At 37.9% G+C, this 19434-nt stretch overlaps 1 protein-coding gene across 7 annotated transcripts in view; it reads right to left on the bottom strand.

Moving 5' to 3' along the window:
* Positions 1 to 19434, bottom strand: part of gtdc1 (glycosyltransferase-like domain containing 1) — a 360673-nt gene that overhangs the window by 235389 nt on the left and 105850 nt on the right. For 6 of the 7 annotated variants that reach the window (XM_060827108.1, XM_060827116.1, XM_060827112.1 and 3 more), the window contains one exon: positions 1572 to 1739. The exons of the other annotated variant lie outside the window; for it this stretch is intronic. In XM_060827108.1, coding sequence (XP_060683091.1) covers positions 1572 to 1739 — 168 coding nt within the window. The remainder of the gene's footprint in view (positions 1 to 1571; positions 1740 to 19434) is intronic. 7 annotated transcript variants of the gene reach the window in all.

Raw genomic sequence — 19434 nt, 5'->3', positions numbered from 1 at the left:
CACTTATGGTGGTGAAAGCCTCTACCAGATCTCCTCAGCCTTTTTCTTTCCAATGTGAAAGCCCAATTTCTTCAATCTGTCTTCACAACTTAGGTTCTTCATTCTTGGAACCATTCTTGTAATACTTCTGCACTCTTTCTGTTTTGTTTACATTTTTTATAAATAATGCAGCACCCTGAAGTGTACATAATACTCCAGCCTATGTCTAACAAAGGTCTTAGGTCAATTTAACATGTACTCCATGCCCCTATTAATAAAGCTAAGGATACTGTGTGCTTTATTATTTGCTCTCTTTACCCATCGTGCCACCATCAATAATCTGCTTGCATATACACCCAAGTACCTTTGTGCCTGCATCTCATTTATGCTTGTACCCACTAATTTTTAATGTCTTTCAATGGTCTTCCTATCAAAACACATAGGAGTTAGGACATCATGTTAAGGTTGAACAAGACATTGGTGAGGTCACTTTGGAGTACTGTGTATCGTTCTGGTCACCCTACTACAAAATGTATTTATTAAATTGGAGAGGGGTGTAACAAAGTAGCCAGGATGTTGCCTGGATTAGAAGTTTTGAGTTATGAGGAGAGGCTGAATTGACTGGGACATTTTTCCCTGGAGTATAGGAGGTTGAGTGGTGACCTTACAGAGGCTTATAAAATCATGAAGGGCATAGATAATGTGAATAACAAAGATCTGTTTTCTTGGATAGGGGAATTCAAAACTAGGGGACATATTTTTAAGGTGAAAGGAGAAAGCAATTCACAGAGGGTGGTATATATATGGAATAATCTGCCAGAGGAAATGGTACTTGCAGGTATAATTGCAACATTTAAAATACATTTGGACAAATATCTGAAGAGAAAAGGTTCAGTGTGGAAAACTTGGTTGGTATGGATTAGTTAGACCGAAGAGTCTGTTTCCATGCTGTATGACTCTATGTATCTATAACAAGATTCAGACTATGCAGATAAAATATGTCGAAACAAGTATTTTGTCGGCCACTCACAAAATAATATTTTAACAAATGTACAAATAATAGTTTATTCCCTCTAAGAGCTGATCCATTCAGCAAGATGGTTGAACTGGTAAATATGTCAGTTTTAACCAATAATTTCACACAACAGTCAGTTCATTAACCAAAGCAAATATAATTAATAATATTTTCCATGCTTTTAAGAGTTATGAGACCAGCAGAACAGAACATGGAGGCAATTTTAATTTACCCCTGTTTTGCATAAGCATATATCGATTTACTTGAGAATTTTGGTATGTGTTATTAGTATATTCTGGTATGTGTACACCGTCACATTGTGAACAACATTAATAATGCTAAGGCAAAGAAAATACTTTCATAACTACTGTTCTTCATAACACTGTACTCCAGAATTACAATTTAAATAGCTCAACTGGAATAGATTTACTTTGAAACTGTGAGCAGCAAGTACTCCTTGCGTCAAAGTATACTGCTGATTATATTATGAAAGTTTGTCAACAGGCTTGGAAGCTTCCCATTAGGGGAAAGTTAACGATTAACAACAACAAAACTGATGACAGGCAAGCTCACCTACCATGAAATCACTTGGTTATATCCAAACTGGAAGTCTCTTTCTTGGCTTTTCCGGACAGGATATACCAACTGGTTCTCATGAAAGTAAAGGACTTTTTTCAATTTGGCAAGGTCAGGTCGGAGGGCAACCAGTTCAGCCAGGTTAAGGACTGAGCTTGTGAATAGGACTCTATAAAACAAGGACAACAGTGTTTGCAAATATTGAGCATGTTTCATAGGATAAATATCACTCCCTTCCCCCACACCAAAGGAGAGGAAAAAAAAGCTACAGGGACACATCAGAAGCTGAGCATTAATACCATTGTGCTGCACACAAAAAGTTTTGATCATTTAAGGCAAGTGCTATTAACTTCAGCTAAAAAAGCATTGGCATCATATTGGTCTTTCTGAGCTCTGTTTTTGTAATACGGCATAAAAAAGGAGACAAGATGGGCTTTTTTTCGAAAAAAAAGCAAGAAAAGTGATATCTGAAAGACAAGCAGAACTAAAATAAGATTGAATAGGGAATTGGATTGTTGGTCTCATTAAAATTCCCATTTCTTGTAGAATCTTGCTATTGATGACCAAATATTTTGTTATGAGAGAAACAGATATTTTAAAAAGTTTCTGTTTGTAAACTAAACTGTGAATTGCTGACTAATGACTCCAATGCCTCATATAAATTTATCAATAATTATGAAAAATAACTAACACAACTTTTTAAAGACTGACATTTTCTGTACAAATATTGAAATCACTACAAAGAAATTCATGTTGAAAACAAAGTTTACGTATTGGCTGTGGTCCTTGACAGCAATGTGGAAACACAGTGTCTCACAGTACATCAATTGTTCCTGTGTTCTCAACATCTTAAAAGTGCAACAGACACCAATACCTCAAACGTATGTACTATTCTTTTACAAGTGATTGTCAAAACTATTAATAATTCTTAATAAAAATATTAAATGCTAGAAACATTCAACTGATCTGCAGTATTTATGGAGAAAAACCAAGTGTTTCATCACTCTAAAACATTAACTCTGTTTCTCTCTTTATGAATGTTGCTTAACCTGCTGAGTATGTTGATCTTTTTCTGACTTTTCAGATTTTCATCATGTACAGTACCTTTTTGTTTTCTCAACAAACATTTCTCATGAAACATGTTGTATATTGTAGATCAGATCATGCAACAATGGGCATAAAAAAATTAAAAGATCTTTGAAATTCATGACTTTAAAAGTGTTCCATGTCATATTTTCTCAATTTATGTATTTTCAAATTTAATTACTGATCATTTCTATCAACAAAACTTCAAATGTGTTGCATGATGCCGTGACCATGATCAATTGGATGTAATGGAACAGTAATGCTCAACACTCTTGTACTGTGCAGTCAAGAGTTTACCATCACAGCTGTTCATTTAGAAAACTATCAGGGACTCAGCACAAACCATAAACTGATGTATTAATCCAGTAAACCAACACAGAATCAAGATGTCACCTATGTTTACTCTTCAAATTTCTGAAGATCATTCACCAAGAAAAGGACAAACTGTAAACCTTGTTTATTTATAGACTGCTAGACTAGAATACTGAGATATGGACCGCTTCATCAAGAACGCACTGATCCGGGTGACCACACCTGACTGCTTGCTACCCCAAAGACAGTGCCTTCATGACTTCAGTGTGGACCATTCCCTTAAGACTCTGGGTCATAATTGTTTGCTTACCATATATGTTGTATAAGCTGCTGGCATATGCTACAGCTGAGAGATTGATGTAGCACAGTGTTCTGCAAAAAAAATGTCCAGCCACTTGATTTAGGGTTACTGACTGACAAACTGCCTGATTGTCTGATTGGGCTAGTTGGCAAGGTATGGATGTTGTGAGCATGCAGATAGGCACTAAATGGGAAGTGCTCAGACAGCATGCAAAAGATCTGAGTTGGAGCCTGGTCCAATGATTGAACTGTGTGTCTGTTTATTTGTGCAATGTGTCCTTTTCCCACCCCAGCTTTTCCTATCAAGCATTTGACCATCCATCCTGTCAGCCCTCTTTCAACTAAAATTCTTCTCTTTTTCTCATTAAGCATGATTTTGGATATCAAACTTCAAAATAAATGTGAATGGTTTCAATGCAAAAATTAAACTTCTGATATTTAATCAGAAATTCCACAATTGAGCATGTTTCATTCATTCCTTCATTCCTCTTCAAATTGGCTTCATTAAATTCCTGGAGGACTGAAGGTGCATTTTCAGGCATCGACAGCATGCACCATAATGTTAAGATTCAGATTTCTCCCCACAATCCCAACCTGAGAGGACAACCGAGAGGAATGTAGATTGAAGGTTTTGCCCTGTTCCATGAAATGAAATGGTGGCCGTGAAGAAACAAGGTCATATTAACCCAGTCTGTTCTCATGCACACTTGAACAACTGGCCACACAGCTGCACTGAGAGACACAGGAATAGGTCAACTTAAAAACAAAAATAAAAGGGTTATCAAAGAACAAGAGAAGCTTGTATCAAATCATTTAGCAATCAGGAATTAAGAAATTTGTTTCAGAAGTAGTTTGAAAATTGATCTAGGATGATACTCCAATGTTATGGCCTCTGCCCCACACTTTCTCAATATGTGCAATATGCTGGCTCGTATTTTTATTTTGCTTTCTTGAGTAAAACAAAGAATATTGGCAAAAAGGGCATTCAGCAGATTGCAACATCTGGTCTTAAACAATACATGACTACTCTGGATTAAAGAGTAAATATGTAAGGTCTCATTGCTCATTAGGTCACATTAGCCTTGTACAGTATAAATAAAGCAGAATTCCATTTAAATAAGAAAAATGTTGCTAAATATGCCTTCAACAGATGTAGCTAAAGAGCAGAAATGTTTGATTTCCGGAATTTGCTGTCAAAGCAGTATTTTACTGAATGATAACCTATGGATACAGAAATAAAATGAACAACTTGGAACATACAGTAACAAAATACATCATTCAGCCAAGTAATCCATACTGGTGAAGTACTTCACTCTCGCCAGTTTGTTTTTGTCCTCATCATTTTTTTTCCAGATTATCTCCCAATTCCATTCTCCCTCAACTACATTTGTTTTCCCATGAATGTATGTATACCATGTCTACAGTGGTGCTCTTTCAGATGACTTAAGTCTAAAACAAAGTGATCATTTATCTAAGCTTAATGAAAAGCAATATCAATAGATATAAGTGAATGGGAAGGATATCATGACAAGATCTACGGTTTACAGTTTCTCTGGAAGGCCCTAGAAATTTGGTATTCTGGAAAAGATTATGCCTTTGCAGTATTTGAAAAGATGAGTTGCCCAAGAAATAAAGCAGCAGACAGATCTGAGGACTGTAAAAGATACTTTTTTTTTTAAACATGTTGCTTCTAATTCCTACAATGCATCAAAATTTCAGGACACTCCATGTGCATCGTCAACTGTCTGAGCTCAAGCTCAGAACTTGGAACTTGAGGGACAGCTGGAGTCACTGTGAAGAATCAAGAATGCTGAGAAACTCCTAGATTATAACTTCCAGGAGGTTGCCAATTCACAGCCACAGAAATTTAAAAACAAGACAGAGGTGACCATCATGAAGCAGCAGCAAAAGCAGAAGTCTGCCAAGTGTGTGCTACTCACAAATTGATGCTCAGTGCTGGAGACTGCAGGATGTGACAACAACTTGAAGGTGTACAATCCATCAGCAGTCATGAGCAATAAGGGGACTGCGTAAGGTGGAACAGCAAAGCATATCAAAGAAGTTGTTACAGCAGATTCCACACGGATTATGCATTGTGTGTTAACCGTCTGATACCAAGGCAACGGACATCAGGGATTAATTTGCTTTTAAGAAAAGTCCTTCACAGGATATGGGTACTGTAGCCAGCTCAGTATTTATTGCCCATCTCTAACTGCCTTTGAGAAAGTGGTGGTAAAGCGCAGTCTGTGTGGTGTTGCACACACTAAAATGATGTTAGAATGGGACTTCCATGATTTTTACATGTGAAGGAACTGTACTATGGTTCCAAGTTAGAGTATTGTTTAGCTTGGAGGTGAATTTGCAAGTGGTGGTGTTCCTTACGCGATAAACGTTGCAGGTTTCAAAAATTCAGTCAAAGGAACCATGGTAAGTTGATGAAATTCATCTTACATATAGCAGACATTTCTGCCACTATGCACTAACAGCTGAGGGGCTAAATGGTGAATGGGATGTCAATCAAGCAAACTGATTCACTCTCAATTGTGTCAAGGCTCTTGAGTTTTGATGGATCAGCACTCATCCAGACAAGCAGGAAGTACTCCACCAAGTGCTTGACTTATGACGAGTAAGTATTGGACAGTTTGTGGGAAGTCCGGAGGTGAGTACCTCGCAGAATTCCCAACATCTGACCTGCTCTTGTAGTAATGTATTTATATCCAATTCTATTCTCATTGGAAAGAAGAAGGCTACGAGGGGATTTGATAGAGACATACAAGATGATCAGAGGATTAGATAAGACAGACTGTAAAAGTCTTTTTCCTAGGATGAGGATATCATCGAGGGGGATAACTACAAATTGAGGGGTGATAAATTTAAGACAGATGTCAGAGGCAGGTTCTTTACTCATGGTACGGGCATGGAATGCCCTCCTTGCCAATGTAGTTAACTCAGCCATATCAGGGAGATTTAAACAATCCTTGGATAAGCGCATGGATGGTGATGGGATAGTGTAGGGGGACGAGCTGAGAATAGTTCACAGGTCTACATAACATTGAGGGCCGAAAGGCCTGTTCTGCGCTGTATTGTTCTATGTTCTATATGGCTGGCCCAGCTCAGTTCAGATAAATGGTAAGCCCCACAATGTTGATAGTGGGGCATTCAACCATTTAATTTTAAAAGACAATGGTTATATGTCACAGATGGTCATTGTTAGCCATCTTTTTGAAGACTATCATTGGCACTTGTGTGGTAAAAATATTACTTAACACGTATTAGCCTGGATGTTGCCCAGGTCTTGTAGCGAATAGTCATGAACTATTTCAATACATATTGAGTCACAAATGATGTTGAATGCTGCGCAATCATTAGAAAACACTCCACTCTGACCCTATGATCATAGAATCCCTACAACATGGAAGCAGGTCAGTCAACTCAAAGTCCAACCCTCCAAGTAGCATCCTAACCAGACTTAACACTCTAACCTATCCATGTAACCCCTCATTTCCGATAGGTTAGCTACCTATCCTATACATCCCTGGACACTATGGTCAATTTAGCATGGCCAATCCTACCTAAGCTGCACATTTTGAATTGTGGGAGGAAGCTGGAGCATTTGGAGGAAGCCCACACAGACATAGAGAGAATATGCAAACTCCACACAGAAATGAGAATCACACCCAGGCCCCTGGCACTGTGAGGAAGTAGTGCTAACCACTGAGCCACTGGGCTGCTCCTGCTGCATGAAGGTGCAGAATATTCTGCCGGGGCAAGGGAAAGAGACAGAAGTTGTGCTACACTGAAAATGTGTTGCTGAAAAAGCGCAGCAGGTCAGGCAGCATCCAAGGAGCAGGAGAATCGACGTTTTGGGCATGAGCCCTTCTTCAGAAGTTGTGCTAAGTACAAGTTCCAATAACCTACAGATGGCAAGTATTGAGGTCTTACAGTTTGAACTTCAGCAGCTAGAAAGGAAGGTTAAGAAGCAAAACTCAACAGTAGCAAACTCTAATCATTCCCAGTGTCATTCGCTAGCGAAAGTAGAAAAACAAAAATAGGGAGGATCAATGCAGTTCAATGAGGCAAGGGGCAGGAGTCAGAGCGTTATATCTTGGAGCACTGGAACCAGTTATAGGGTAGGAAGCACTTTTTCAAAAGACAGGAGTTGAATCTCAACAGGGCTGACTTCAACCACTTTGCAGCAATGATTTAAACTAACTGCAGTATTGAAGTAGTAAAGTGGAACAAGGTGCATAAGACCAAAAGCTTTGGACAGCACAGAGAGTAAATTAGCATCACATTAGACAGCATCAGGCTAAGAAAAAAAATAAGGAATAAAAGAAAACAGGTTTATAATGCATAAATGCAAACACTGTGTTGAATAAGGTTGGTGAGCTACAAGTGCAAAACACTGAGTGCAAATATGATATAGCAGTATTAAAGCAACACTGGCTTAAAAAAGGTGAAGTCTGGGTACTTTTCCTTCATGAATACAAAATGTACTCAAAATGATAGGCAAAGAGAAATGAATGTGAGATCACAGTTCTTAGGAAAGAAATTGTCCTTTAGAAACAAAGTACGCCCTTGAAGAAGCATGGAAAGAATTAGGTCATTCAGAGTTCAAAAGCAAAAAGGATATGATTATGCTATGGGCGCATTCTACTTGTTTTCTGATAGCGAGAAGGGTAAGAGAGAGTAAGAAGCAAATCTTTGAAGAAATATGATAGTGAGAGTTGGGGGTTCTATCTCAAATTGATTTTTTTGGGACTAATGTTAAGAGAAAAGGTAAAGGAGGTGGAGGAATTTCTGAAATACGTTCAGAATGGCTCCTAGATCAATATATTTTCAATTCAACTACGAACGTGACAGTTATTGGGTCTGGTACTGGGAAGTGAGGTGGATTAAGTAGAGGAAGTGTCTGTGACAGAATACTCAAGAAAAGGCGATAATTTTGACAATCAAGGAACAACCTAAAGTGGAATTTCTGAACTACATTGAATGGGAGAGAAGGGATCTACCCATGTTAAAACGTATCCAAGGATTGACAGGAAATACTACAAAGGAAAAACAGGTGATCTGCAAGCGATTTTACAGGTAGAGGCCAGTACCTTTCAGCAAAAGAAAAACGCAGGGCATGCAAAGCCAGTCCCCTTGAATGAGGGATCAATAATACAGATTGGAAATATGACACACTAGACAAAAAAAAGTGAATAATGCTTGAAAAATTTAATCATCAAGTAAGAATCAAGCCAAATACAGGAAGCTGAGAGGACAAATGAAGAGAAACGTATGACTGGTAAAACATGTGACAAATTTGAGTGTAGAATGGACGTATATGTGAAATGCAACCAAAACTCTTCAGACAAAATCGTAAGTGGTGGTAAGAGGCAGGATGGAACAAAAAAGGTGCTGTATGCAGAGGTTCAGGGCAGAGTTGAATAATTAATTAGTATTTTATATTGATATGTATTAAAGAGAAAGATGCTGATAAATTATTGGTGGGGATGGTGATGTAGAGGTAGCAGATGAGGGGAAAAATTACAGGATGATTGAGGGATTTATTGTGAATTAAGGAGACGAGGCCATGATTCTCTCAAGTTTAGAAGAATGACTGGTGAAACATACAAAATTCTTAGAGGGCTTGGGTAGATGGAGGAACGATGTTTACCTGGCTTGGGGTTTCTAGAAACAGGGACACAATCTCAAATCAAGGGATAGACAATTTAGCACTGAGAGGGGAGGAATTTCTTTACTCGCAGCATCATGAATCTTTGGAGTTTTCTTCCTCAACAGCTGTGGAGGTTCAATCACTGAATATGTTCAAGACAGACTATATTAAAAGCATCAAAGAATACAATGAATGAAAATGGCATTGAGGTATAAGATCAGCCATGATCTAGCTGAATGGCTGGGCAAATTCAAGGGCCCAAAGGCCTACTTCTGCTTTTAATTCTTTCTGCAGCAAGTTGGCGGCTAACTTATGTGTATAGTCGCACGTTTGTTTCTCAACACCAAAAACAAACACTCTCTATACCTACTCTGTCAAAATCTTTCATAATTTTAAACAATTTCTATTAGGTCACCCCTCAGCATTTTATTCAAGAGGAGAAACACCCAGCAAGTTCACCCTCTTCAACATATTTCTTGAAAAAACACACTGTTCGGTTTGTGTCTTCTATCACCTTTGCAATCTGTCACTGTTTTTTTTAAATGCCCCTTGACAAAAATGTTTGGTTTTTTTGTGTCGATTTGTTTAGTCATTACAATCAGGACATTCATGGTTTAGTTTGACACAGCTTCCTTAATCCACTGAACTGAGGCTGAAGAAGTCTCACAAGTCACTAAAGGTGTTAGCCCTTATGTAACATCACACCAAGGAGGTAGTTCTTTCAAAATCTAATGATATCAGTACTGACACCACTTCAAAAAAGATGCAAAAAATGATCAATGCTAAAATAATGACAATTATTTATGACTTAATTAAAACACTGATCTAAAGTAAGACATCATTCAAATTGGTGTTTGCTGGCAATAAAGGATGTGATTCTGCAAAAACTGCGTGCTGAAACAATGTTAAAGCTAATAAGTCACGTTAAGTGACTTTTTAAAAGAAGCACTGATAATAAGTCACTCTTTTAGATCTTCCATTGGCAATGATTTAATAGAACACTGCCATGATAATAAACACTTGATACTAAAAGGTTTCTGCTGTGCAGCTTGTCTTTCCTGTAAGCATGTTTGGCAGCATTTTTGTCCATTCTAACAGAATTCTGACAAATTATGAATTGCTGACCAATGTTTTGATAAGCGAGCAGCCAGTTGGAATTCTGAAACGAAATGTAAATCAGAACTGGACTTAGTCAGAAAAGGTCTGCAATGCCAGTTTCCTGAACTGCAGCTGAACTCCAGCATTCTGCATTCTCTTGTTTCTGCAGGATGTGAGTCTGACCTGAAAACAGACTGCAAGCATCACAAAGAAAAAGAGACTGCACATCCTGTGACTGCTCTGTGTGGCTGAATTAGAATGAATGCTTCAAAAAGGAGAATTGAGAGATTCATCAGCCAATGTGAGACAGAGTTAATGTTCCAGGAGTGTATACTCAGCAATTTGGCAGCAAACTGTGAAAGATTTTTTTAAATGTAAAAGGTATGATCTCAAAGAAGTCAGCATCAATTAGCAGGCCAGGAGATGAAAGAAATGGTAAATTTTGTCATTTGTAACCCCTTTGAATATACGACAAATCCCTTCTGACAATTTGAGATACACAATCTTAATTTTTTAAAAAAGGGGAAAAAATATTGTTTTGACGGCTGTGCTGAAAGCTTTTTCCCTGAGAAAGTCCCTGAAAGCTTCATTGAGCCCTCTGGGGAATCTTTACTAACAGCCTATTTCATGGGACCTGTTTCCATGCAGTGAACCTCTATGACTCTACGAAGAAACTTTTGTGTAGGTGGTCAGATTACCATGTATTTTTCAGATGGTCATTTCCCAGCATTAACACACAAAACTGGTAATGTTTGATGCAATTTAGTGCTTGCCAGCAATAATTGACACTTGCTATTAATTTTCCAACATTAAAAGCAGTTTTAAGTCACTATTAGCTATGTAGTAAATTATAAATAAAGCTGCTGAAAATAGGTTAAAGTCTTGTCCTCAGTGACTAGGGTTCCAGATAACTTGAGAATTAGAAGTATGCAATGTCTGAACATTCCAATTTTAATGCATATTCTTGAACTTATACTTTTGGATACAATACCGCATGAGAGAGGAACAGACTGGGTTGTCTTTGGAATACTAAGTCTTTATGCCTGCTCACTTAATACAGACATTTTTTGGGCCTCAGGGGAGGTAATGGTGGTGGGAGGGAAACTTTGTAATTAACAATTGCTTCAGAATGTCTACAGCCTAAATTTGGATCAAAACCTAAGGAAGAGAAATGGGAGCATTAAACATGTCAAGTTATTAAGTATTTTTGTATAGAGTGGAAGTAAACCTGAGTCCCTGTTGCTGTGAGGCAGCCGTGCTAACCACTGTGCCACCGTGTTGCCCCAAATCTTATCAATTGCAACAAACTATCAATACTTCTAACATTAACTGAATTTTCTGAAACTTCAGGAAATTTAGTTTGGGTTAACAATCTTGTATGTGTTGATGAATTACCTTGAACAGCCGGAAAATGTGAAACAGTAGCAAAAAAAATCATGATGCAAAAGTAAAGTTTCAATCTATCAAAGAAGGTCAACCAACACTTCTGATATATATTTCTTAGATTTTGTCAACAGTGCAAGGTTATGATATCCAACTGAAGGAAAGGAAGCAAACAGCTGTACATTTATTTACAGTTCAATGCAGTATTTCTTTGATGGGATCCTATAGCGTATCACCACACTTCAAGTTTCCAAGCCATGTACCTGCTTGACTTAGAACTACATTGTTGTTCGTTCATGGTCACCAAGTCAGAATCCTAGGATTTTCTTCCTTACAATACTGTGGATGTACCTACACCACATGGATTGCAGTAGTTCAAGGAGGTTCACTAACACACTATCAAGGGCAGTTAAGAATGGGTGAGAAATGCTGATTTTGTCAGCGGTGCGACTATCTAGTTCTTGATTATGACTTTGCAGAAAATTCAATTTTAGAAATTAATGTTTAACAGTAGGATATAGGATGAATGCCTCTAAGCACACTGATGTACTGTATTGAAAAGGCTTGAATAATGTTGTTTTAAGAGGTTACCAGCTAAATGGGTAGGTTCAGAACCAGGGGGGCGGGTTACTGAGCTACAGACATTATGTTTACACTGAATGCAGTAATGTCAGTCAAGAGAGACCATTTGCTTTGGAAATTAAAGCTAAATTAGTTAAAAGCATTTAGTGAACTCTGAAAGAATTTACAACCTAGTTATTTCATTAGATCAAATAAGAAAATGTAAATGAGGGCTATATAACCTGGAAGTCAGGTTATGATAGTTCAGAGCAGCTACATCATCATGGTGATGTCAGGAGCAAGCAGACCTCAGAAGGTTAGGGGTCAGAGGAAGTCCCAAGGAGTGCTGGGTCTGTGACATGGAAAATAGTTAGGAGTAAACAAAAAATCTCTGGGAGCCATTGATAATTCAGTGATGCTGAGAAAGGGGTAAAGGAAGCCATAAATAGTATTTTCTTGGTGTGGCCAAAAAAAATTGAAGCATAGCTTGGTAAGTTAGCTGTTTGATAAAAGCTGAAATTGTGCTAATAATTTGAATCTTGGGCAGTCTCAGGAGTTGTTAGAAACTTAGTTTTGTAACAAGAGACTGAACCAACAAGATGCAAGCAATCCAAGAGAGACTTTTGGTGGCCTTTCAAGACTTCAATTAAATTGAAAAATTTGAGCCCTTGGAAAAGAGACAAAATTTTAATGAGATTTGGTGACCCACAATGTATCTAACATCTGGATGGGTTCTGTCATGAAGACATTGACTATTTAATGCGAGTCAATGGGATGGTTAATCACAGCTTGCCTGCTAAATCATATTTATTGCCCTGACAATGCTAAATGTAAGTGTCTATATTGTATATGGTTTGAAATTATTATCTTACCTATATAGTCTACCTACTTAATCATTATTAACAATATCTGTATGGTTTAGGTTGGTGTAATAACATTGTCATTTGCATTTTAAGTCAAGCCTAGAATGCTGATGCTTATTTTCTTACACTTTTCCACGCGCTTTTCCTTAAAACATACATTTCATAAACCTAGATCATAACAAAGGCTTAGCTTGTCCAGTATTTTTATAGCTTGGGCCATAACATCACTGACTTTCATGTTCTATGAAAGAATTTTTAAAAGTAACAAAAATAAACCAAAGAACTGCAGATGCTGGAGAACTGAAACAAATAAAAACAGAAATAGTTAAAGAAACTCAGTTGGTCTACAGCACCCTTCCTCAAGGAGGGTCACTGGATTCAAAATGCTAACTCTGTTTTCTCTCCACAGCAGCGACACAGACCTGAGTTTCTCCAGCAATTATTGCTTGTGAGAAAAAAATGCTATATCAACTTATAATTTCCTCAGGAGTAATATTTCCTTTATTTTTCAAAAATAGATGTATAACACTGAATGTGTCCAGTAATATGGATTCAGAAAAATACAGAGCAATGCAGCATTATTGTATGCAAAGTTAGGCAATTTAGCTTAGTTACTTTCATCAACTCCCAGTTTCACATACCTCCACAATTTGCAACCATTCGTCTAGCTTGACTTTGCTAAATCTACAAGCCACTTTGGAAATTTCAAGCATTCTTTCAAAAGCTGCAGTGATTAGCAATCATCAAATATAAACTGTACTTTCTTATTTTCTCAGTTTCTCCAGGGCTGCTGAAAGCAGATCATTTTTGCTTTACAAGACAAAAGCTGATAAATCTAAGATTTCTAGATATGAAGTCAATAAGTCCCTTTTCCTTTTCTTAAACCAGACCTAGTTACTTACACTGCTGTATGACTGCGTAGGCTCCAAAGATGTCACATCATCGCACTTCGTGTGGTACTAATGGAACGTTACACTGTCAGAGTGGGCATTGTTTGGTTGAAACATTAATTCAAAACCCCATGTAAAAGATCCCACAGTATGATTCAAAAAAAAAGGTCAGGTCGCAAAACATTTTTGAATCTGCTGAGGTCATGAAACAAGCTACATAAATACAAGTCTTTAAAACAAAACTATAGACCTTGAAGTCCTTCAGAATCCCTGTCACAAAATAGCATACTGCTAGCCAAAATTCAGGATAGGTGACCTTCATAATTTGCACATTAAAATCTTTGAAGTTTCAGATGTAGCTGCACAAGGCTGTAATAGCACAAGTGGAACATCCACCATCATATCCAACTTGAGAGCCTTCATTCAGAAGGATTAGGAGATCCTTAGTTGATAATAAAAGCAATTTTTGTTGTATATTCAGCAAAATCACTGAAATGTACTCAGTGCTACCCAAACAAAAACTCCTAAACCACTGTCTATATCCATCACATTGTTGCAGAGAAAATTGAATAAGGTGGAAAAGAACATAACCTTTTTTTTGGAAAAGATAAAGAGAAGGATTCTCCCATTCATCAGAGTATGCAACTTGGACACAATCACACAGCTTCACAGTCAGCATTAAGACAGTGTGGCACCTTATCATAATCAATGGAAACATTTTATGTGTGGTTCTTCTGAGCCTGGTTCTCAATATTTTATATATCCACAATTAATCTAACATATTTCTCAAAAGGGAAATTCCTTCCTGTTCCTTTCTAATTCTACATTAACTTCCAAAGGCTTTGTTATTTCAATCGAAGAACTACTCAAAGAGCCACTTTTCTCTGACTTTTTCAACAACTTTCAGCTCACTGTAATTTAGAACATCAGTGTTATGTATGGCTCAAACTGCATATTATTCACGGATCCTTAGCAGAAATATCCAAGGTGAGTTAATGTCACTCTATATAAATTGCCATTCATTGAAACCAAATTCAGCATAAATATACCTCCACAACAACTATCCCATTAAAAAGCACAGTGCAACATTGTCTGGTGAATTTCTTCAATAATGGGCTGGATTTTCCAAGGAGTAAATTGCAACTCCACCTTATTTTTAAGGAAAGGAGAGAGCTCCACATTCCTGGTAGGAGATCTTGAAATATAAAATCTTCAGAAATATGAAACTTTACTCCCTTTCTAGCAACTATCTGGCAGTGGAGAAATGTCAGTGCAAAATAAACAATATCATTTTCTCACAGCAGTCAGGTGTCATAATCTGACAGCTACTGTCAAACATTAAATACACAAGGTGTGAGGTTAGGGTGTCAGAAAGTTAGGAGTGCCATCTTGGCATGGTGGAAGAGTAGTAGGTAAATAGGGTGTCAGCCTGGCAATAGATAGGATGCCATGAGTAGGTGATAAGATGCCAGAAAGTATGGTGTTGGTGGGTAGGGTGACAGGATACAAGTTGGCAAGTGGGCCATGTAAGTGATGCAGTTTTTAGGGCAGCTGGAGAAATCAGGTCTTGAAGGGGGGAGGGGGCACGCTACATTTGGGAGTGAATGGTGGCACTGGGGTTGAGGTGATCATGTCTGGTCCCAATCATTCTCAGCATTTAAACTGCCAGCAACTAATTTGTCACTGTCTCTGTGTCTGCATCTAGCCAATGCAATTGCTAGTTGTTTTCTTGACGAAGGTGGTAACTGGCTAAGATGCAAGCCGTATCAGCAATATTAAGGCAAATGGAAAGCAAAGAATGTGCCAAGCTGTTAATAACAATTGAGTCAACTATACACCATTCTGAGGCCAAGCAATTGACAAACCCTGGAAGAGATGTACAGACACTGAGCTGCAAGTAAGGCAGTAGATACACTTCGAAGCTCAGTGTCTGAAAACACACTTTAAACGGTGGACTGTAAATAAACTATGTTATATAAATCCAAATGACCTTGTGACTCAGCAATGCTCAGTGGCGACAGATTTCACAAGCCAATGTCCCTTAGGTTTAGTGAACTCCCATAGCAGATAAATCCATATTTGGAGTAAGAAGAATTCTCTACCTACCAGTTCTGCTGAATTACTTAGAACCTCAATTTTGTTTTGGCAACCATGGAAGCTGTGGCAAAATACACTGACCATTTTACATTTCTTGAAGTAAAGGGCATGGATCTATTCTTGGAGAAGGGTCAAGTTTGGCCCCAAATGAACAATGCTGATGAAAATGGTGTCAAAGGTGAATGACAAGATCAATCTAGCACCAGACGTTGAAATGAATATTGTGAAACACTGACACTAAATTTCAAAATCAAATGACAAACCTCGCACAGGTCATTATCACATCCCATGGATAAAGACATTCGGTTACATGGATAGATTAGAGAAGTGAAGTGGGGGGGGGGGGGGGGGGGGGGGGTGGGGGGGAGGGGTTGTTCTCCTTACAGAGGATGGGGTTGATGAGAAACTTAATAAAAGTGTTCAAAGAGTATGGGAAACTATAAGAACAGAATAATAGGTGATGTAGGAGCAGGGGGAGATCACATGCTTCCACCATACTCTCAAGCAATTTTTCTCGATCTTCATTATTCGCAATGCAAAACATTTTTTTCCTCAAGTCACTTTTGTTTCTTTTGCCAATTGCATTAAATCAGCCTGCTCCAGCACTGAATACTATTATGTCTGATTTTCTGCCTCAATTTTAATTCCCCTCGACACTGGTGACAGAGTAGAAAGAAAGGAATGGTTCTTGTTGGTGGAAAGGTCAGCAACCAAAGATCAATTTATGGCAATTGGCAAAAGAATAAAACAGCAGTATGAGACAGAACACGTTTGCTCAGTCAGTGGTTATGATCAGAAATACACTGCATGAGAGAGTGGTGAAGACAGATTCAAGTGTGGCTATGAATAGGGAATCAGATAAATTCCTGAAGATAAATAAAATCTGCAGGCCTTCAGGAAAATGATAGAAATGTGTGACAAGATGAGTTGATCTTGCAGACAGTCAGACAGGCCAAATGGACTCCTTCTGTGTTGTATCCATTCTGCTACTCATCAATTCAGCACCAAAGGCAAAAATGTGAGCTGTGACAATCAAAGAAGAAATTGGGGAACGGTAAATTAAGATACCTTGAGCATAATTTTGAAGCCTTTTAGTTTATGTCAAAAATAGCGCAGTCGTAAGTATGCCCTAATTTTAAAACTTTGTACTATAGCTCTTTGTATGGGTTAACTCCTCAAACTGAAAATCAAGCTATATGTAGATCTGGCCATATAGTCTTGGCAAACCTTCCTACATAGAAGAATTTAAAAGGTGCAAGTAAATTAAACACACATTAATGTTCTAAGTCTCATAAAACTTCACAGAGTTAAAAAAACAATAGTTATAAATATCCCAAATACAAAGTTCTGTGGCTTACAATGGTTGAAATCTACCAGCTTTGAAGCAGTTCTAACTGAACTTACAAAAGCTTTCATGTGTTCTTTAAAAAAAAGGTCTTTAATGTGGCAAAGCCAAGAGCCATACGTACTGCCACACAATCACGTCACGATACATCTTCAGTGTGAGAATGATTTGCATTTCCTGTACTGTTTAAGCTTTAAGTTCTGCATACAAAAGAAACTACTGCCAAGTAATACACCAAGCTGACTAAAAACAGATGAGAAAATTCTATTATAAGTCAATCTGCAAATAATAACGAAGCAGGATATTCTGCTCTCTGAAGATTCTTTTTGTACATAAGGGAAAGGGTTTTACCTGGAATTGAAGGGAAGTTAAGAAGAAAACCATCTTAACGCTCAGAATTTTATAATTTGACAATATAACGTAGACCACTTTCCATCCTTTCTTTCCTTTGCCAGATATATATTCAAACCATAAAATGAGGGGATAAAGATTAGCATGCTGTGAACACAAAGACAATATCAGACTCTGAAACTTCTAAGTCAATGCCCTGAAGCAGATTTTGTACTCTGAATCTGAAGTCAAACAAAATATGAATATCCAGGTGCCTACAATCCTCAATTCTTCAAATATACACAGACATAAATCAAAAATGCAAATCACTTCGGCTTCAGAGTAATAAAACAACACAATATACATCAAAGATCAGCCATACAGCTTTCTCTTCCTTTTTATCAATTTTGATAATTAACAGAATTAATAATGAAAAAAAGAGTCATTATAATCGATGGGATTAAACATTGCTAGAAAAGGATTTTCCACTTTTCCCACAATTGCCTCCATCATTTTGCAAGGAAGGAGTATCCAAATAGATAAAACAGGTAGAAGTTAATTATGGGCTCCATTAAAAGTCCAGGTCCTATAAGGCAACACGGTCGAGTTAAAACAGGTCTGGTTCATACCTGGTTGTATAATGTTCCTGAGAAGCACCTTGAATTGTTTCATTATGTTATGGGTACTCCAAAAATTTAACATACTGTTTTGTTGATTAAGAACATTGAAGATGAAAATGTGATAGCTGGTATTAATTTGTGCTTGGAAACACGTAACATTTTAAAACTGCATTGAGTGCATAACAACAATGACATCCAAGTGTGACATCTGCAGATACCAAAGACTCTTAAAATATCACCAGTGAGTCTCCCAGTCAATGCCTGCTAAGTCAGAGGGTACTGCCTTTTATGAGGGAATTAGACAGTCACATTTTTAGTTAGCAGGTAAAGGTACCTAATTAGAACACACTGAGCAATCAGCAAGTGAATGTGTGAAATTCAGTGGTGTTTGCAGACAGATGAATCAGAATATGTCACAGCACACAAGGAGGCCATTTGACTGTCATGTCTGTTTGGCTCTATGAATAAGCCCAATATAGTTCTACATCCCAGTTTCTTGCTGATAACAATGCAAAAATAATTATATTCAAAGACAACAGAATGAACTTCACCACCCAGTATAATTTTTCGGGATTAGGCAAGAACTTTCAAACATTGATTGGGAGAGGCTATTCGCAGGTAAAGGGGCGGTTAGAAAGTGGGAGGCCTTCAAAAATGAGATAAAGAGAGTCTAAAGGCAGTATGTTCCTTTTGGTGTGAACGGCAAGACTGGTAGGTAAGGTTGGATGACTAGAGGAATTGAGGCTCTGTCAGGAAAAAGGATGAGACAGAAGGGAAGTATTGACAGCTGGGATCAAGTGAATCCCTCAAGGAGTATAGGAGCAGTGGGACAGAAACAGGTTGGGACTATCCTCACTGGAGTTTATAAGAATGAGAGGTCTAATTGAAACAGAAGGCGTTTTGCAAGGTAAAAGCAGAGAGAGGATGTTTCCCTACAGGGGGCAGGCCAGGACCAGAGGGCAAAGTCTCAGGCTGGTGAGCAGCCTTCTTGAACTACCGCAATCCATGTCTCCTAGGTACAACCAGAGCATTATTAGAAATGGAGTTCAGGATTTCAATCCAACAATGAACAGCAATATAGTTCCAAGTCAGATAGCATGAGGTTCGAAATGGTTCTTGCAGGTAGTACATGTTCTTATGCATACACTGCTGTTGGCCCATTTTATGACAGAGGTAAACGACTTTGTTTTCAGTGGGTCATGAGTCTTTGGAACACTCTTGTGCAAAAGATAGTGGAAGCAGAGTCTTTTTAAAACAGGGCTAGATAGAAGTATGATAAGTAATAAAAACTATCGAGGGTAGGCAGGAATCAAATCA

Source organism: Hemiscyllium ocellatum, chromosome 7 (assembly GCF_020745735.1).
Source record: "Hemiscyllium ocellatum isolate sHemOce1 chromosome 7, sHemOce1.pat.X.cur, whole genome shotgun sequence".
In the NCBI taxonomy this organism is placed as follows: Eukaryota; Metazoa; Chordata; class Chondrichthyes; order Orectolobiformes; family Hemiscylliidae; genus Hemiscyllium; species Hemiscyllium ocellatum.
Note: the sequence above shows the minus strand (reverse complement) of the source record. Positions and strands in the feature narration are given on the sequence as shown.